The 21,206-nt window shown below is 57.0% G+C and overlaps 1 protein-coding gene across 1 annotated transcript in view; it reads right to left on the bottom strand.

Annotated features, from left to right (window-relative positions):
- NEK9 (NIMA related kinase 9) overlaps positions 1–21,206 on the bottom strand; it is a 23,158-nt gene extending 1,952 nt beyond the window's left edge. The window contains exons 1-18 of the mRNA XM_073638091.1: positions 20,954–21,206; positions 18,783–18,960; positions 18,653–18,708; positions 17,942–18,012; positions 17,618–17,723; positions 17,408–17,539; positions 17,218–17,328; positions 6,175–6,239; positions 6,044–6,094; positions 5,778–5,970; positions 5,558–5,702; positions 4,345–4,545; positions 4,224–4,270; positions 4,002–4,157; positions 3,817–3,925; positions 3,582–3,743; positions 716–886; positions 38–97 (exon numbers count right to left, since the gene is read on the bottom strand). Of these exons, the coding sequence (XP_073494192.1) occupies positions 38–97; positions 716–886; positions 3,582–3,743; positions 3,817–3,925; positions 4,002–4,157; positions 4,224–4,270; positions 4,345–4,545; positions 5,558–5,702; positions 5,778–5,970; positions 6,044–6,094; positions 6,175–6,239; positions 17,218–17,328; positions 17,408–17,539; positions 17,618–17,723; positions 17,942–18,012; positions 18,653–18,708; positions 18,783–18,960; positions 20,954–21,118 (2,179 nt within the window). The 5' untranslated portion in view covers positions 21,119–21,206. The remainder of the gene's footprint in view (positions 1–37; positions 98–715; positions 887–3,581; positions 3,744–3,816; positions 3,926–4,001; positions 4,158–4,223; positions 4,271–4,344; positions 4,546–5,557; positions 5,703–5,777; positions 5,971–6,043; positions 6,095–6,174; positions 6,240–17,217; positions 17,329–17,407; positions 17,540–17,617; positions 17,724–17,941; positions 18,013–18,652; positions 18,709–18,782; positions 18,961–20,953) is intronic.

The raw sequence follows: 21,206 nt of genomic DNA, 5'->3' as shown, positions 1-21,206 counted from the left end.
CAGACCCCTCACATCATTAACCCCTTCCCACACTCACGCGTTCCAATCGAGAGGCCGCTGCTGTTCGAGCGAATCGTTTTTGAGTTCAGTACTTTTTCTGTCAAAAATAATATGAGAATAAGAAAAGAGCAACACACAAACCCCCACAATCCACACCGACCCAATCATCCTGCAGCTGAGACCGCCAGCACGAGCAGTACCGACCCAATCATCCTGCAGCTGAGAGCGCTCCACAAGCAGCACCGGCCCCACCGCAGAGAGCGCCCCCACAATCAGCACCGGCCCCACAGCAGAGCGCGCCCCCACGATCAGTACCGGCCCCACAACGGAGAGCGCCCCTACGATCACCACCGGCCCCACCTCAAAGAGCGCCCCCACGATCAGCACAGGCCCGACAACAGAGAGCGCCCCCACGATCAGTAACGGCCCCACAGCAGAGAGCGCCCCCACAATCAGTACCGGCCCCACAGCAAAGAGCGCCCCCACGATCAGCACCGGCCCCACAGCAGAGAGCGCCCCCACGATCAGCACCGGCCCCACAGCAGAGAGCGCCCCCACGATCAGCACCGGCCCCACAGCAGAGAGCGCCCCCACGATCAGCACCGTCCCCACAGCAGAGAGCGCCCCCACGATCAGCACTGGCTCAAACGCCCACCACAGAGAGAGCCCCTACAAGCAGCCCCAGGCCGACCACCCCACAATGGAGAATGCTCACCCACAATAAGGATGGTGTGCCAGCCACAGCAGGAAAGGTCAGTCACGTGGTGCAAAGAGCCAAATATTGGACGTGGCCATGAGGTGCAGATGTCAGAGCCTTGAGGGCGCTCGTTTGGTGTCATGGCAAGACGGCCATTCCCTCCATTACCCCAGGCAAAGATGTGGTTATCTGAAGGAAAAGCAGATGGCTGCTGGTGAGGTGCATCACTCCGCCAGCATTCCCCATCCCTGCTTGTACCACGCTCCTCCCCTTTGTACCACTATTCAGGTGCCATTCACCCATGTACTACCCCCCCTCCCATCCCAGCACCATGATTCAATGTTCTGTCCACTCCCTCCATGTACCGCAACCCCCACCTCCCCAGCCCACCGCCATCCCTCCAAGTACTGAGCTCCCCCCGTCCATGTACCACAACCCCAACAGCCCACCGCCATCCCTCCCCCATCCATGTACCACATCACACCCCCAGCCCACCGCCATCCCTCCAAGTACTGAGCTCCCCCCGTCCATGTACCACAGCCCACCGCCATCCCTCCCCCATCCATGTACCACATCACACCCCCAGCCCACCGCCATCCCTCCAAGTACTGAGCTCCCCCGTCCATGTACCACAACCCCCACAGCCCACCGCCATCCCTCCCCCATCCATGTACCACATCACACCCCCAGCCCACCGCCATCCCTCCAAGTACTGAGCTCCCCCGTCCATGTACCACAACCCCCACAGCCCACCGCCATCCCTCCCCCATCCATGTACCACATCACACCCCCAGCCCACCGCCATCCCTCCAAGTACTGAGCTCCCCCCGTCCATGTACCACAACCCCAACAGCCCACCGCCATCCCTCCCCCAGCCCACCGCCATCCCTCCAAGTACTGAGCTCCCCCGTCCATGTACCACAACCCTCACAGCCCACCGCCATCCCTCCCCCAGCCCACCGCCATCCCTCCAAGTACTGAGCTCCCCCGTCCATGTACCACAACCCTCACAGCCCACCGCCATCCCTCCCCATCCATGTACCACATCACACCCCCAGCCCACCGCCATCCCTCCAAGTACTGAACTCCCCCGTCCATGTACCACAGCCCACCACCATCCCTCCCCCATCCATGTACCACATCACACCCCCAGCCCACCGCCATCCCTCCAAGTACTGAGCCCCCCCCGTCCATGTACCACATCACACCCCCAGCCCACCGCCACCCCTCCAAGTACTGAGCTCCCCCCGTCCATGTACCACAACCCCAACAGCCCACCGCCATCCCTCCCCCATCCATGTACCACATCACACCCCCAGCCCACCGCCATCCCTCCAAGTACTGAGCTCCCCCCGTCCATGTACCACAACCCCAACAGCCCACCGCCATCCCTCCCCCATCCATGTACCACATCACACCCCCAGCCCACCGCCATCCCTCCAAGTACTGAACTCCCCCGTCCATGTACCACAACCCCCACAGCCCACCGCCATCCCTCCCCCATCCATGTACCACATCACACCCCCAGCCCACCGCCATCCCTCCAAGTACTGAGCTCCCCCCGTCCATGTACCACAACCCCAACAGCCCACCGCCATCCCTCCCCCATCCATGTACCACATCACACCCCCAGCCCACCGCCATCCCTCCAAGTACTGAACTCCCCCGTCCATGTACCACAACCCCCACAGCCCACCGCCATCCCTCCCCATCCATGTACCACATCACACCCCCAGCACACCGCCATCCCTCCAACTACTGAGCTCCCCCCGTCCATGTACCACAACCCCCACCGCCATCCCTCCCCCATCCATGTACCACATCACACGCCCAGCCCACCACCATCCCTCCAAGTACTGAGCTCCCCCGTCCATGTACCACAACCCCCACAGCCCACCGCCATCCCTCCCCATCCATGTACCACATCACACCGCCATCCCTCCAAGTACTGAACCCCCCTGTCCATGTATCACTACCCCCACCTCCACAGCCCACTGCCATCCTTCCAAGTACTGAACCCCCCCACCTCCCCAGCCCACCGCTATCCCTACGTACAACCTTCCCCCATTCATGTACCACATCAAACCCACAGCCATCCCTTCCAAGTACTGAACTCCCTCCATCCATGTACCTCATCACACCCCCACCTCCGCCATCCCTCCAAGTACTGAAACCCCCCCGTCCATGTACCACAACCCCCACCTCCACAGCCCACTGCCATGCCTCCAAGTACTGAACCCCCACACCTCCCCAGCCCACCGCCATCCCTACATACAACCCTCCCCCATTCATGTACCACATCACACCCACCACCATCCCTCCAAGTACTGAGCTCCCCTGTCCATGTACCACATCACACCCCCACCTCCCTCAGCCCACCGCCATCCCTCCAAGTACTGAGCTCCTCCTGTCCATGTACCACATCACACCCCCACCTCCCTCAGCCCACCGCCATCCCTCCAAGTATTGAACCCCCCCCCCCCCATCCATGTACCGCATCACACCCCCACCCAGCTCCATCCCTCCATGTACTACCCACCCCATCCCGGCACCATCTCCTCCACTTCGCACCCCCAAGACATCACCTATGTAAGGAAGGCACATCCTGGTGCCATTCCTTCATGTACCATCCCCCTCCCATGCCCCTTTATGAAATGCCCCTCCCATGCCTCCATTTACCACCCAAACCTCCCCAGACCCATGTCGATGCCATCCCTCCCATACAACCCTCCGCCATCCCAGAACCATTCCTCCATCTACTGCCCCCCTGCCCTATAGCATCCCTACAGTACCACCGAACATACCCCACCCCAGCACCATCCCCCCATGTACCACTGCCACCACTCCTGCCACCATCCTCCCTCCCCTGCGTACTGTCACTCACCGTCTGTGGCTGCAATGGTGAACTCATCCCCACAGGACACTCTTATCACCTGCTTTCCACCAAGAGGTCCACCCAGGAGATTGATGCCCAGATGCTTGCGGTAGTCGCCCACACCCAGCTGCCCACACTTATTAGAGCCAAAGGTCAAGAGACGGCCACGCTCTAAAATACAAAGTGCACACGTGAAAGCAGAGCTGGCGCAGGGCAGGCGGCCGGCACTGGACTCGCTCCTCACCATCTATGGCGGCGGTGTGGGTCTTTCCCGGAGACACGCTGCGCACTTTATAGAAGGAGAGTGGCTTGGCGAGGGTCAGCGACGTGGTGTACGGGACCTCACGATAAGCCTAAGGACAAAGCAGCTACATCACACAAAGCAGCAGAAAATCAGCTGTGCACAGTCCCCGGCACTCAGCCGCTCACCTCGTGGTTAATGATGCCCGCCGTGCACTGGTTCAGCCCCAGTTTGTTGTGTTCATTCAAGCCGCAGGCGAGAACTTTACCCGACTGGGTGAGAAGGAAGCTGCCGTCAGCGCCACAGCTGACACTCACGATGCACAGGCCGCGCTGCACCTCCACCTGACAACGGGAGAGGCGGTCACCAACCATCTAACAAGAGAAAGACCGGAAGGGCCAAGTACTCACCCTCTGAGGTGTGGAGACATCGTCCTCCGAGTCCAGACCCAGGCGTCCTGCACAGAAGACACACAAGTCACAGCCACATGCAGCACTGCGCAGCGGCGCCGTGCGTTGTACCGCCACGTACCGTACTCTCCGCAGCCCCACGAGTACACACACTTGCTGCGAGTCAGAACCATCACATGACTGTCACCGCAAGACACCTGCTCAATAGGCTCATGCAGAAAGAAATCCACCAGGACAGGCTCCAGGACCTCCGAACCCAAGCTCTGATCCACTCCGAGGCAGCCATAGTAATCCGAACCAAAGGAGTAGAGCTGCCCCTCATCTGCATGGCAGGAAGAAAGGTGCACTAGCTGCAGAGCGTTACAGCCCCAACCCACTGGTGATACACCGCCCCCACTCAACGGTTATACTCCCCAACACATGTGATAGAGAAGGAGGGAGGGAAAGAAAGAGGCGAGAGGGAGGGAGGGAAAGAAAGAGGCGAGAGGGAGGGAGGGAAAGAAAGAGGCGAGAGGGAGGGAGGGAAAGAAAGAGGCGAGAGGCTGGGGGGGTAAGAGGCGAGAGGGTGGGGGGGGGTAAGAGGCGAGAGGGTGGGGGGGGTAAGAGGCGAGAGGGTGGGGGGGTGTAAGAGGCGAGAGGGAGGGGGGGTGTAAGAGGCGAGAGGGAGGGGGGGTAAGAGGCGAGAGGGAGGGGGTGAGCAAAGGAAGGAGAGAGGAGGGAGGTAGGTCTGAGGAAGACGTTTGTCCGATGCTGAAACACGCAGTCCAGTATCCCTTTAGGTTCTCATGTAGATGTCCTCTGCCCGTCTGTCAGGTTCCTCATCGCTTAGGTCACCCCCTTTTTTTACTTTTTAACCCATTTATCTGTTCCATGGTGGCTCCTGCCTCCACCATCACCTGGGGCCGCCGCAGCTGATTCATCCCATCTCTGGCTTTGGAACAGGGTTGTGCTTGCTATCTGAACATCCCTCCTGGTTGAGGAGACCCCCGATATGCCATCAGCCCTCACCATGTCCACTTTACTACGTCTTTCTGCACTACGGAGCGCCCGGCCTTTTTCTCCTCACTCTCCTGCCCCCTATAGGCCGGCTCTTCCGTGGTCGAGTCTTCTGGACGGGCTGCAGCCCATCAGTGTAGTGCGAGCTGCCCGTACAGAACATGCCCCATCTGCTCCAATATACTAAAATGAAATTATAGCTATTTCTACTCATTCACCTCCTGCTCCCCCCAGCGGTGACATAACATCACTCACACATAGTGATAATGATGTCCGTGAAGAGCTGTGGAAATTACTGATGCTATATCAGCAAGAAAAAATAAGTACACCCCACTCACCGGTGATGCACATGGTGAAATCCCCCCCACAGCTGACTTGTTGCACAGATTTGCCCTGCAGCTTCTCCACATGCTTTGGCTGTCGGTACGAGGCGCGGTCTCCGTGCCCCAGTTGTCCGTGGAGCTTTGAACCTCCCTGCATATTCTGGGGGCGAGGAGATTGTGTGTCAGCTACACGTAGATAAGGCGGCATTTACTGTTCATGGCCAGTGGGACTCACCACCCAGGTGTACAGCTCCTTCTCCACGGTCACCACTGCAAAGTGAGCATCTCCCGCACACACCTGCCGAGCACGGCACCCTCCCTTAAACACATCCAGCTTCTGAGGAGTGGACTTTCCACCTCCCCACACATAGACTTCACTACTTCGAGATGTGACCACTGCAACAGGGGCCTCAGTGACGGTGCCGGGCCTTCATAGACAGGGGAGACTGTAAGTGCCAGAAGTCAGGTGTGAACAGCGCCGTGCAACATCCATATCCTCACCTAGGTCTCTTGTTGGACTTGTTGAGGAGAGACACTCGTTCTTCCATATCCCTGTATCGGAAAAAATAGACATCTCATCACCCCACCCATGCAACAGCTAACCTAACCCAGAAGTGCCCTGCTGCAAATACCTCCGACGACGACACAGCAACGATCGCTCCAAGATCTCATCCGCACTTGGTCTCAGCTCCGGGTCCTAAAACAGAAGCCAAGACAACAAGAGGTAGAAGCTGACACAGCCGCACTACACCTATCAGCTCCCGGGAAATACACGCTCACCAGCTGCAGACACAGCCGCACTACACCCATCAGCTCCCGGGAAATACACGCTCACCAGCTGCACACACAGCCGCACTACACCCATCAGCTCCCGGGAAATACACGCTCACCAGCTGCACACACAGCCGCACTACACCTATCAGCTCCCGGGAAATACACGCTCACCAGCTGCACACACAGCCGCACTACACCTATCAGCTACCGGGAAATACACGCTCACCAGCTGCACACACAGCCGCACTACACCTATCAGCTCCCGGGAAGTACACGCTCACCAGCTGCACACACAGCCGCACTACACCTATCAGCTCCAGGGAAATACACGCTCACCAGCTGCACACACAGCCGCACTACACCTATCAGCTCCCAGGAAATACACGCTCACCATCTGCAGACACAGCCGCACTACACCCATCAGCTCCTGAGAGTACAAGCTCACCTGCTGCAGACACAGCCGCACTACACCTATCAGCTCCCGGGAAGTACACGCTCACCAGCTGCACACACAGCCGCACTACACCTATCAGCTCCAGGGAAATACACGCTCACCAGCTGCACACACAGCCGCACTACACCTATCAGCTCCCGGGAAATACACGCTCACCAGCTGCACACACAGCCGCACTACACCTATCAGCTCCCGGGAAGTACACGCTCACCAGCTGCACACACAGCCGCACTACACCCATCAGCTCCCGGGAAATACACGCTCACCAGCTGCACACACAGCCGCACTACACCCATCAGCTCCCGGGAAATACACGCTCACCAGCTGCAGACACAGCCGCACTACACCTATCAGCTCCCGGGAAATACACGCTCACCAGCTGCACACACAGCCGCACTACACCCATCAGCTCCCGGGAAATACACGCTCACCAGCTGCACACACAGCCGCACTACACCTATCAGCTCCCGGGAAATACACGCTCACCAGCTGCATACACAGCCGCACTACACCTATCAGCTCCCGGGAAGTACACGCTCACCAGCTGCACACACAGCCGCACTACACCTATCAGCTCCAGGGAAATACACGCTCACCAGCTGCACACACAGCCGCACTACACCTATCAGCTCCCGGGAAATACACGCTCACCAGCTGCACACACAGCCGCACTACACCTATCAGCTCCCGGGAAGTACACGCTCACCAGCTGCACACACAGCCGCACTACACCCATCAGCTCCCGGGAAGTACACGCTCACCAGCTGCACACACAGCCGCACTACACCCATCAGCTCCCGGGAAATACACGCTCACCAGCTGCACACACAGCCGCACTACACCTATCAGCTCCTAGGAAGTTCAAGCTCACCTGCTGCAGACACAGTCCACTACACCCATCAGCTCCTGAGAGTACAAGCTCACCTGCTGCAGACACAGCCGTACTACACCTATCAGCTCCAGGGAAGTACACGCTCACCTGCTGCAGACACAGCCGCACTACACCTATCAGCTCCCGGGAAGTACACGCTCACCAGCTGCAGACACAGCCGCACTACACCCATGAGCTCCCAGGAAATACAAGCTCACCTGCTGCAGACACAGCCGCACTACACCTATCAGCTCCCGGGAAATACACGCTCACCAGCTGCAGACACAGCCGCACTACACCTATCAGCTCCCAGGAAATACACGCTCACCAGCTGCAGACACAGCCGCACTACATCTATCAGGTCCTGAGAGTACAAGCTCACCTGCTGCAGACACAGCCGTCCTACACCCATCAGCTCCTGAGAGTACAAGCTCACCTGCTGCAGACACAGCCGTCCTACACCCATCAGCTCCTGAGAGTACAAGCTCACCTGCTGCAGACACAGCCGCACTACATTCATCAGCTCCCGGGAAATACACACTCACCTGCTGCAGACACAGCCGCACTACACCTATCAGCTCCTAGGAAGTTCAAGCTCACCTGCTGCAGACACAGTCCACTACACCCATCAGCTCCTGAGAGTACAAGCTCACCTGCTGCAGACACAGCCGCACTACACCCATCAGCTCCTGAGAGTACAAGCTCACCTGCTGCAGACACAGCCGTCCTACACCCATCAGCTCCTGAGAGTACAAGCTCACCTGCTGCAGACACAGCCGCACTACATTCATCAGCTCCCGGGAAATACACACTCACCTGCTGCAGACACAGCCGCACTACACCTATCAGCTCCTAGGAAGTTCAAGCTCACCTGCTGCAGACACAGTCCACTACACCCATCAGCTCCTGAGAGTACAAGCTCACCTGCTGCAGACACAGCCGTACTACACCTATCAGCTCCAGGGAAGTACACGCTCACCTGCTGCAGACACAGCCGCACTACACCTATCAGCTCCCGGGAAGTACACGCTCACCAGCTGCAGACACAGCCGCACTACACCCATGAGCTCCCAGGAAATACAAGCTCACCTGCTGCAGACACAGCCGCACTACACCTATCAGCTCCCGGGAAATACACGCTCACCAGCTGCAGACACAGCCGCACTACACCTATCAGCTCCCAGGAAATACACGCTCACCAGCTGCAGACACAGCCGCACTACATCTATCAGGTCCTGAGAGTACAAGCTCACCTGCTGCAGACACAGCCGTCCTACACCCATCAGCTCCTGAGAGTACAAGCTCACCTGCTGCAGACACAGCCGTCCTACACCCATCAGCTCCTGAGAGTACAAGCTCACCTGCTGCAGACACAGCCGCACTACATTCATCAGCTCCCGGGAAATACACACTCACCTGCTGCAGACACAGCCGCACTACATTCATCAGCTCCCGGGAAATACACACTCACCTGCTGCAGACACAGCCGCACTACACCTATCAGCTCCTAGGAAGTTCAAGCTCACCTGCTGCAGACACAGTCCACTACACCCATCAGCTCCTGAGAGTACAAGCTCACCTGCTGCAGACACAGCCGCACTACACCCATCAGCTCCTGAGAGTACAAGCTCACCTGCTGCAGACACAGCCGTCCTACACCCATCAGCTCCTGAGAGTACAAGCTCACCTGCTGCAGACACAGCCGCACTACATTCATCAGCTCCCGGGAAATACACACTCACCTGCTGCAGACACAGCCGCACTACACCTATCAGCTCCTAGGAAGTTCAAGCTCACCTGCTGCAGACACAGTCCACTACACCCATCAGCTCCTGAGAGTACAAGCTCACCTGCTGCAGACACAGCCGCACTACACCCATCAGCTCCTGAGAGTACAAGCTCACCTGCTGCAGACACAGCCACACTACACCCATCAGCTCCTGAGAGTACAAGCTCACCTGCTGCAGACACAGCCGCACTACACCTATCAGCTCCCGGGAAGTACACGCTCACCAGCTGCAGACACAGCCGCACTACACCTATCAGTTCCCGGGAAGTACAAGCTCACCTGCTGCAGACACAGCCATGCTACAACTAACAGCTACAGGGAAGTACAAGCTCACCTGCTGCAGACACAGCCGCACTACACCTATCAGCTCCTAGGAAGTTCAAGCTCACCTGCTGCAGACACAGTCCACTACACCCATCAGCTCCTGAGAGTACAAGCTCACCTGCTGCAGACACAGCCGCACTACACCTATCAGCTCCAGGGAAGTACACGCTCACCTGCTGCAGACACAGCCGCACTACATCTATCAGCTCCCAGAAAGTACAAGTTCACCTGCTGCAGACACAGCCGCACTACATCTATCAGCTTCCAAGAAATACAAGCTCAACTGCTGCAGACAAAGCTGCACTACACCTATCAGCTCCTGGGAGTACACACTCACCTGCTGCAGACACAGCCGCACTACATCTATCAGCTCCTGAGAGTACAAGCTCACCTGCTGCAGACACAGCCGTCCTACACTCATCAGCTCCTGAGAGTACAAGCTCACCTGCTGCAGACACAGCCGCACTACACCCATCAGCTCCTGAGAGTACAAGCTCACCTGCTGCAGACACAGCCGCACTACACCCATCAGCTCCTGAGAGTACAAGCTCACCTGCTGCAGACACAGCCGCACTACACCCATCAGCTCCTGAGAGTACAAGCTCACCTGCTGCAGACACAGCCGCACTACACCCATCAGCTCCTGAGAGTACAAGCTCACCTGCTGCAGACACAGCCGCACTACACCTATCAGCTCCAGGGAAGTACACACTCACCTGCTGCAGACACAGCCGCACTACACCTATCAGTTCCCGGGAAGTACAAGCTCACCTGCTGCAGACACAGCCATGCTACAACTAACAGCTACCGGGAAGTACAAGCTCACCTGCTGCAGACACAGCCGCACTACACCTATCAGCTCCTAGGAAGTACAAGCTCACCTGCTGCAAACACAGCCGCACTACATTTATCAGCTCCTGAGAGTACAAGCTCACCTGCTGCAGACACAGCTGCACTACACCTATCAGCTCCAGGGAAGTACACGCTCACCTGCTGCAAACACAGCCGCACTACATCTATCAGCTCCCAGGAAGTACAAGCTCACCTGCTGCAGACACAGCCGCACTACATCTATCAGCTCACAGGAAGTACAAGCTCACCTGCTGCAGACACAGCCGCACTATACCCATCAGCTTTCAAGTAATACAAGCTCAACTGCTGCAGACAAAGCTGCACTACACCTATCAGCTCCTGAGTGTACAAGCTCACCTGCTGCAGACACAGCCGCACTACACCTATTAGCTCACGGGAAGTACAAGTTCACCTGCTGCAGACACAGCCGCACTACACCCATCAGGTCCTGGGAAGTACACGCTCACCTACTGCAGACACAGCTCCACTACACCTATCAGCTCCTGAGAGTACACGCTCACCTGCTGAAGACACAGCCGCACTACACCCATCAGCTCCTGAGTACACGCTCACCTGCTGCAGACACAGCTGCACTACATCTATCAGTTCCCGGGAAATACAAGTTCACCGGCTGCAGACACAGCTGCACTACACCTATCAGCTCCTGAGAGTACAAGCTCACCTGCTGCAGACACAGCCGTCCTACATCCATCAGCTCCTGAGAGTACAAGCTCACCTGCTGCACACACAGCCGCACTACACCCATCAGCTCCTGAGAGTACAAGCTCACCTGCTGCAGACACAGCCGCACTACACCTATCAGCTCCAGGGAAGTACACAATCACCTGCTGCAGACACAGCCGCACTACATCTATTAGCTCACGGGAAGTACGAGTTCACCTGCTGCAGACACAGCCGCACTATACCTGTCAGTTCCCGGGAAATACAAGTTCACATGCTGCAGACACAGCCGCACTACACCTATTAGCTCCTAGGAAGTACAAGCTCACCATCTGCAGACACAGCCGCACTACACCTATCAGCTCCTGGGAGTACAAGCTCACCTGCTGCAGACACAGCCGCACTACATCTATCAGCTCCTGGGAGTACAAGCTCACCTGCTGCAGACACAGCCGCACTACACCTATTAGCTCCTAGGAAGTACAAGCTCACCATCTGCAGACACAGCCGCACTACACCTATCAGCTCCTGGGAGTACAAGCTCACCTGCTGCAGACACAGCCGCACTACATCTATCAGCTCCTGGGAGTACAAGCTCACCTGCTGCAGACACAGCCGCACTACACCTATCAGCTCCTGGGAGTACACACTCACCTGCTGCAGACACAGCAGCACTATACCCATCAGCTCCTGGGAGTACACACTCACCTGCTGCAGACACAGCCGCACTACATCAATCAGCTCCTGGGAGTACAAGCTCACCTGCTGCAGACACAGCCGCACTACATTCATCAGCTCCCGGGAAATACACACTCACCTGCTGCAGACACAGCCGCACTACACCTATCAGCTCCTGAGAGTACACAATCACCTGCTGCAGACACAGCCGCACTATACCTGTCAGTTCCCGGGAAATACAAGCTCACCTGCTGCAGACACAGCCGCACTACATTCATCAGCTCCCGGGAAATACACACTCACCTGCTGCAGACACAGCCGCACTATACCCATCAGCTCCTGAGAGTACAAGCTCACCTGCTGCAGATACAGCCGCACTACATTCATCAGCTCCTGAGAGTACACACTCACCTGCTGCAGACACAGCCGCACTACATTCATCAGCTCCCGGGAAATACACACTCACCTGCTGCAGACACAGCCGCACTACACCTATCAGCTCCTGAGTGTACAAGCTCACCTGCTGCAGACACAGCCGCACTACACCTATTAGCTCACGGGAAGTACAAGTTCACCTGCTGCAGACACAGCCGCACTACACCCATCAGCTCCTGAGAGTACAAGCTCACCTGCTGCAGACACAGCCGCACTACACCCATCAGCTCCTGAGAGTACAAGCTCACCTGCTGCAGACACAGCCGCACTACATTCATCAGCTCCCGGGAAATACACACTCACCTGCTGCAGACACAGCCGCACTACATTCATCAGCTCCCGGGAAATACACACTCACCTGCTGCAGACACAGCCGCACTACACCTATCAGCTCCTAGGAAGTTCAAGCTCACCTGCTGCAGACACAGTCCACTACACCCATCAGCTCCTGAGAGTACAAGCTCACCTGCTGCAGACACAGCCGCACTACACCCATCAGCTCCTGAGAGTACAAGCTCACCTGCTGCAGACACAGCCGTCCTACACCCATCAGCTCCTGAGAGTACAAGCTCACCTGCTGCAGACACAGCCGCACTACATTCATCAGCTCCCGGGAAATACACACTCACCTGCTGCAGACACAGCCGCACTACACCTATCAGCTCCTAGGAAGTTCAAGCTCACCTGCTGCAGACACAGTCCACTACACCCATCAGCTCCTGAGAGTACAAGCTCACCTGCTGCAGACACAGCCGCACTACACCCATCAGCTCCTGAGAGTACAAGCTCACCTGCTGCAGACACAGCCACACTACACCCATCAGCTCCTGAGAGTACAAGCTCACCTGCTGCAGACACAGCCGCACTACACCTATCAGCTCCCGGGAAGTACACGCTCACCAGCTGCAGACACAGCCGCACTACACCTATCAGTTCCCGGGAAGTACAAGCTCACCTGCTGCAGACACAGCCATGCTACAACTAACAGCTACAGGGAAGTACAAGCTCACCTGCTGCAGACACAGCCGCACTACACCTATCAGCTCCTAGGAAGTTCAAGCTCACCTGCTGCAGACACAGTCCACTACACCCATCAGCTCCTGAGAGTACAAGCTCACCTGCTGCAGACACAGCCGCACTACACCTATCAGCTCCAGGGAAGTACACGCTCACCTGCTGCAGACACAGCCGCACTACATCTATCAGCTCCCAGAAAGTACAAGTTCACCTGCTGCAGACACAGCCGCACTACATCTATCAGCTTCCAAGAAATACAAGCTCAACTGCTGCAGACAAAGCTGCACTACACCTATCAGCTCCTGGGAGTACACACTCACCTGCTGCAGACACAGCCGCACTACATCTATCAGCTCCTGAGAGTACAAGCTCACCTGCTTCAGACACAGCCGTCCTACACCCATCAGCTCCTGAGAGTACAAGCTCACCTGCTGCAGACACAGCCGCACTACACCCATCAGCTCCTGAGAGTACAAGCTCACCTGCTGCAGACACAGCCGCACTACACCCATCAGCTCCTGAGAGTACAAGCTCACCTGCTGCAGACACAGCCGCACTACACCCATCAGCTCCTGAGAGTACAAGCTCACCTGCTGCAGACACAGCCGCACTACACCCATCAGCTCCTGAGAGTACAAGCTCACCTGCTGCAGACACAGCCGCACTACACCTATCAGCTCCAGGGAAGTACACACTCACCTGCTGCAGACACAGCCGCACTACACCTATCAGTTCCCGGGAAGTACAAGCTCACCTGCTGCAGACACAGCCATGCTACAACTAACAGCTACCGGGAAGTACAAGCTCACCTGCTGCAGACACAGCCGCACTACACCTATCAGCTCCTAGGAAGTACAAGCTCACCTGCTGCAAACACAGCCGCACTACATTTATCAGCTCCTGAGAGTACAAGCTCACCTGCTGCAGACACAGCTGCACTACACCTATCAGCTCCAGGGAAGTACACGCTCACCTGCTGCAAACACAGCCGCACTACATCTATCAGCTCCCAGGAAGTACAAGCTCACCTGCTGCAGACACAGCCGCACTACATCTATCAGCTCACAGGAAGTACAAGCTCACCTGCTGCAGACACAGCCGCACTATACCCATCAGCTTTCAAGAAATACAAGCTCAACTGCTGCAGACAAAGCTGCACTACACCTATCAGCTCCTGAGTGTACAAGCTCACCTGCTGCAGACACAGCCGCACTACACCTATTAGCTCACGGGAAGTACAAGTTCACCTGCTGCAGACACAGCCGCACTACACCCATCAGGTCCTGGGAAGTACACGCTCACCTACTGCAGACACAGCTCCACTACACCTATCAGCTCCTGAGAGTACACGCTCACCTGCTGAAGACACAGCCGCACTACACCCATCAGCTCCTGAGTACACGCTCACCTGCTGCAGACACAGCTGCACTACATCTATCAGTTCCCGGGAAATACAAGTTCACCGGCTGCAGACACAGCTGCACTACACCTATCAGCTCCTGAGAGTACAAGCTCACCTGCTGCAGACACAGCCGTCCTACATCCATCAGCTCCTGAGAGTACAAGCTCACCTGCTGCAGACACAGCCGCACTACACCTATCAGCTCCAGGGAAGTACACAATCACCTGCTGCAGACACAGCCGCACTACATCTATTAGCTCACGGGAAGTACGAGTTCACCTGCTGCAGACACAGCCGCACTATACCTGTCAGTTCCCGGGAAATACAAGTTCACATGCTGCAGACACAGCCGCACTACACCTATTAGCTCCTAGGAAGTACAAGCTCACCATCTGCAGACACAGCCGCACTACACCTATCAGCTCCTGGGAGTACAAGCTCACCTGCTGCAGACACAGCCGCACTACACCTATCAGCTCCTGGGAGTACAAGCTCACCTGCTGCAGACACAGCCGCACTACATCTATCAGCTCCTGGGAGTACAAGCTCACCTGCTGCAGACACAGCCGCACTACACCTATTAGCTCCTAGGAAGTACAAGCTCACCATCTGCAGACACAGCCGCACTACACCTATCAGCTCCTGGGAGTACAAGCTCACCTGCTGCAGACACAGCCGCACTACATCTATCAGCTCCTGGGAGTACAAGCTCACCTGCTGCAGACACAGCCGCACTACACCTATCAGCTCCTGGGAGTACACACTCACCTGCTGCAGACACAGCAGCACTATACCCATCAGCTCCTGGGAGTACACACTCACCTGCTGCAGACACAGCCGCACTACATCAATCAGCTCCTGGGAGTACAAGCTCACCTGCTGCAGACACAGCCGCACTACATTCATCAGCTCCCGGGAAATACACACTCACCTGCTGCAGACACAGCCGCACTACACCTATCAGCTCCTGAGAGTACACAATCACCTGCTGCAGACACAGCCGCACTATACCTGTCAGTTCCCGGGAAATACAAGCTCACCTGCTGCAGACACAGCCGCACTACATTCATCAGCTCCCGGGAAATACACACTCACCTGCTGCAGACACAGCCGCACTATACCCATCAGCTCCTGAGAGTACAAGCTCACCTGCTGCAGATACAGCCGCACTACATTCATCAGCTCCTGAGAGTACACACTCACCTGCTGCAGACACAGCCGCACTACATTCATCAGCTCCCGGGAAATACACACTCACCTGCTGCAGACACAGCCGCACTACACCTATCAGCTCCTGAGTGTACAAGCTCACCTGCTGCAGACACAGCCGCACTACACCTATTAGCTCACGGGAAGTACAAGTTCACCTGCTGCAGACACAGCCGCACTACACCCATCAGCTCCTGAGAGTACAAGCTCACCTGCTGCAGACACAGCCGCACTACACCCATCAGCTCCTGAGAGTACAAGCTCACCTGCTGCAGACACAGCCGCACTACATTCATCAGCTCCCGGGAAATACACACTCACCTGCTGCAGACACAGCCGCACTACACCTATCAGCTCCTGAGAGTACAAGCTCACCTGCTGCAGACACAGCCGCACTACACCTATCAGCTACTGAGAGTACAAGCTCACCTGCTGCAGACACAGCCGTCCTACACCCATCAGCTCCTGAGATTACAAGCTCACCTGCTGCAGACACAGCCGCACTACATTCATCAGCTCCCGGGAAATACACACTCACCTGCTGCAGACACAGCCGCACTACATCAATCAGCTCCTGGGAGTACACACTCACCTGCTGCAGACACAGCCGCACTACATTCATCAGCTCCCGGGAAATACACACTCACCTGCTGCAGACACAGCCGCACTACATCAATCAGCTCCTGGGAGTACACACTCACCTGCTGCAGACACAGCCGCACTACATTCATCAGCTCCCGGGAAATACACACTCACCTGCTGCAGACACAGCCGCACTACACCCATCAGCTCCTGAGAGTACAAGCTCACCTGCTGCAGACACAGCCGCACTACATTCATCAGCTCCCGGGAAATACACACTCACCTGCTGCAGACACAGCCGCACTACACCTATCAGCTCCTGAGAGTACAAGCTCACCTGCTGCAGACACAGCCGCACTACACCCATCAGCTCCTGAGAGTACAAGCTCACCTGCTGCAGACACAGCCGTCCTACACCCATCAGCTCCTGAGAGTACACACTCACCTGCTGCAGACACAGCCGCACTACACCTATCAGCTCCTGAGAGTACAAGCTCACCTGCTGCAGACACAGCCGCACTACACCCATCAGCTCCTGAGAGTACAAGCTCACCTGCTGCAGACACAGCCGTCCTACACCCATCAGCTCCTGAGAGTACACACTCACCTGCTGCAGACACAGCCGCACTACATCAATCAGCTCCTGGGAGTACACGCTGTTATCCAGCTCTACGGCCCAGTTTCCCTGCACGATCTTTACACACAGGTTGAGTGGGTTCTGTGGGTAGAGTGAGAAGTGAGACAGCAGCTTTAGCAGAGACAGGCGAAGGTCCGGGACAGAAGTGACAGGCGCTCACCGTGGCGTCAAACGTGCGAGTCAGTGTCAGCAGCTCATACAGCACGCAGCCCACCGCCCAGATGTCAGACTTGAAGCTGTACTTCACTCCTTGGCAGAGCTCTGGAGACATGTAGTAGAGGGTGCCGACACACTGCAAGCAGAGCACAGATAGGAGGTCACCGGGAGCAGAGTCCTCCGCACACACGCCTGGCACACAGCCGCCACTCACCGTCTCTGCCATCGAGAACTCAGAGTTCAGCTGCTTGGCCAGTCCGTAGTCCCCCAACTTTATCAGGTTGGCTTTAGTGAGGAAGATGTTCAATGTCTTAATGTCTCTGCAAGAGAAAGGGACCGTCCATTAGCTACACCCTCCCCCATGGGCAATGCCCAGTAGCTCCACCCTCCCCCATGGGCAACGCCCAGTAGCTCCACCCTCCCCCATGGGGACCGCCCATTAGCTCCCTCCCAACATCTCCATAGAAGATGTTTGCGCGGACATTTCCCCAATATCTCCATAGTCTCCGGCTCTTGGATACACCCAGCGAGTGCTCACCGGTGCAGGATCCCGGCCCGGTGGATGCAGCTGACTGCAGAGACAATTTGGAATAGATACCAGACAACCATCTGTGGAGAGGGACAGAACCGTCACAATGCAAGTAATCCACCCCTGCAGAGCCCCGCCCACTTATCAATCCAATCTGCAGAGCCACGCCCACTTATCAATCCCAACCCCTGCAGAGCCCCGCCCACTTATCAATCCCATCTGCAGAACCCCGCCCACTTATCAATCCCAACCCCTGCAGAGCCCCGTCCACATACTAACCCCACCATGCAGAGCCCCGCCCACTTACTAACCCCACCATGCAGAGCCCCGCCCACTTACTAACCCCACCATGCAGAGCCCCGCCCACGTACTAACCCCACCATGCAGAGCCCCGCCCACTTACTAACCCCACCCGCAGAGCACGGCCCAGTTACCAATCCCAACCCCCCCACATTTACTGACCCCCTCACAGCCCCGCCCACTAACTAATCCCCACCCCCCGCAGAAGTCGGCATAGAAGCCCCTCATTATTATCAATCATCACTCACACTAAATGCAGCACAATTAACCCCAAATCCACCCACGCAGTTACTTTTGCCACCACAGTGGAGCCCAGTAGAATTATCAAACAGAACCTACAATTATTCCCTCCTCCACGGAGCACAACAGCTATTAATCCCTTCTCCTGCAGAGACCCCTCACCTCGCAGAGCCCCCTCACCTCCTCCTGGAACAGCTCCTCCTTCTGCCGGACGATCTTGTCAAACAAATTGCCACCTGTGGAAATGAATCTGATGTCAGAGCGGCGGTGTGGCCCTCGAGAGGGACAGGACAGCAGAGCGTCAGCTCACCGTTACAGTACTCCAGCTCGATCAGCAGCGTGTTACTGTCCAGGAAGTGGTTGTAATAAGCGATAATGTTATCGTGCTGCAGAAGCGACAGGATGACAATCTCATTCAGAGCATCGCGGCGCTCCTTCTCCGACAACCGCGCCAGACCAACCTCCTTCCACACCACCAGGGAGTCATCCTGAGAGAGGAAGGGAGTCAGAGGCTCAGGTGCAGAGAGAGATGGGGGTGTTATCCGATAGTGAGGGGGGAGGGGTTTTCGCTACAGATCTTCTAAGATCCCACCTACACTATGATCATTTTCCCTCCTCCTTAGCTCACCGGTTATCAGTTCCCCTCCTCTTCCTCCTCCTACTCTCTCCGGTTATCAGTTCCCCTCCTCCTCTTCCACCTCCTTCTTTCTCGGGTTATCGGTTCTCCTCCTCCTCTTACTGGTTATCAGTTCCCCTTCTCTTCCTCCTCTCCTCGGTTATCAGTTCCCCTCCTCTCGCCGGTTATCAGTTCCCCTCCTCTCGCCGGTTATCAGTTCCCCTCCTCCTCCTCCTCTCGCCAGTTATCAGCTCCCCTTCTTTTCCTCCTCTCCTCGGTAATCAGTTCCCTTCCTCCTCCTCTTCTCCCCGGTTACCAGAAACCTTCCTCCTCCTCTCCCCAGTTACAATTCCCTCCCTCCTCCTCCTCCTCTCCCCGGTTATCAGTTCCACTCCACCTCCTTCTCCTCTCACCCGGTTATCAGTTCCCCTCCTCCTCTCCCTGGTTATCAGTTCCCCTCCTCTTCCTCCTCCTACTCTCTCCTGTTATCAGTTCCCCTCCTCCTCTTCCTGGTTATCAGTTCCCCGCCTCCTCTTCCACCTCCTACTTTCTCCGGTTATCGGTTCCTCTTCTCTTCCTCCTCTCCTCGGTTATCAGTTCCCCTTCTCCTCTCGCCGGTTACCAGTTCCCCTCCTCCTCCTCCTCTCGCCGGTTACCAGTTCCCCTCCTCCTCCTCCTCTCGCCAGTTACCAGTTCCCCTCCTCCTCCTCTCGCCAGTTACCAGTTCCCCTCCTCCTCCTCTCCCCGGTTACCAGTTCCCCTCCTCCTCCTCTCCCCGGTTACCAGTTCCCCTCCTCCTCCTCTCCCCGGTTACCAGTTCCCCTCCTCCTCCTCTCCCCGGTTACCAGTTCCCCTCCTCCTCCTCTCCCCGGTTATCAGTTCCCTTCCACCTCCTCTCCCCGGTTATCAGTTCCCTTCCACCTCCTCTCCCCGGTTATCAGTTCCCTTCCACCTCCTCATCTCTGGGGTTACTAGTTCCCTTCCTCCTCTCCTCCCCAGTTATCAGTTCTCCTCCTCCTCTCCCCGGTCATCAGTTCCTCCTCCTCCTCCTCTCCCCGGTCATCAGTTCCTCCTCCTCCTCCTCTCCCCGGTCATCAGTTCTTCCTCCTCCTCCTCTCCCCGGTCATCAGTTCCTCCTCCTCCTCCTCCTCCTCCTCTCCCCGGTCATCAGTTCCTCCTCCTCCTCCTCTCCCCGGTCATCAGTTCCTCCTCCTCCTCCTCTCCCCGGTCATCAGTTCCTCCTCCTCCTCCTCTCCCCGGTCATCAGTTCCTCCTCCTCCTCCTCTCCCCGGTCATCAGTTCCTCCTCCTCCTCCTCTCCCCGGTCATCAGTTCCTCCTCCTCCTCCTCTCCCCGGTTATCAGTTCCTCCTCCTCCTCCTCTCCCCGGTCATCAGTTCCTCCTCCTCCTCCTCTCCCCGGTCATCAGTTCCTCCTCCTCCTCCTCTCCCCGGTCATCAGTTCCTCCTCCTCCTCTCCCCGGTCATCAGTTCCTCCTCCTCCTCCTCCTCCTCTCCCCGGTTATCAGTTCCTCCTCCTCCTCCTCCTCCTCCTCTCCCCGGTTATCAGTTCCTCCTCCTCCTCCTCCTCTCCCCGGTTATCAGTTCCCCTCTTCCTCCTCCTCTCCCCGGTTATCAGTTCCCCTCTTCCTCCTCCTCTCCCCGGTTATCAGTTCCCCTCTTCCTCCTCCTCTCCCCGGTTATCAGTTCCCCTCTTCCTCCAGCTCTCCCCGGTTATTAGTTCCTCCTCCTCCTCCTCCTCTCCCCGGTTATCAGTTCCTCCTCCTCTCCCCGGTTATCAGTTCCCCTCTTCCTCCTCCTCTCCCCGGTTATCAGTTCTCTTCCTCCTCCTCTCCCCGGTCTCAGACCTCGGTTCTCCGGTACAGGGTGGCCTCGCCGTAGGCCCCGTGTCCCAGCACTCGGATGGGGATGTAGTGCAGCTCCTCCTGCTCCGCCCCGCAGCTCCGCACCGAGTCTCCATAGTCGGAGTTGATAGAGTCACAGTGACGGTCGTACCGGCTGAGGGCGGACATGGCGGAATCAACGGCCACCGCCAGCCGCCATAGTGTTGACCCCTGACCCGGAATTGTAGACCCGGCGGCCGGAAACAGCTGAGACGTG

The sequence above is a fragment of the Phyllobates terribilis genome, unplaced genomic scaffold (genome assembly GCF_046119375.1).
Source record: "Phyllobates terribilis strain yellow unplaced genomic scaffold, ASM4611937v1 Scaffold_7__3_contigs__length_470593459, whole genome shotgun sequence".
Classification (NCBI taxonomy): Eukaryota; Metazoa; Chordata; class Amphibia; order Anura; family Dendrobatidae; genus Phyllobates; species Phyllobates terribilis.
The sequence above is the reverse complement of the archived record's forward strand: the minus strand, read 5'-3'. Positions and strand labels throughout refer to the sequence as shown.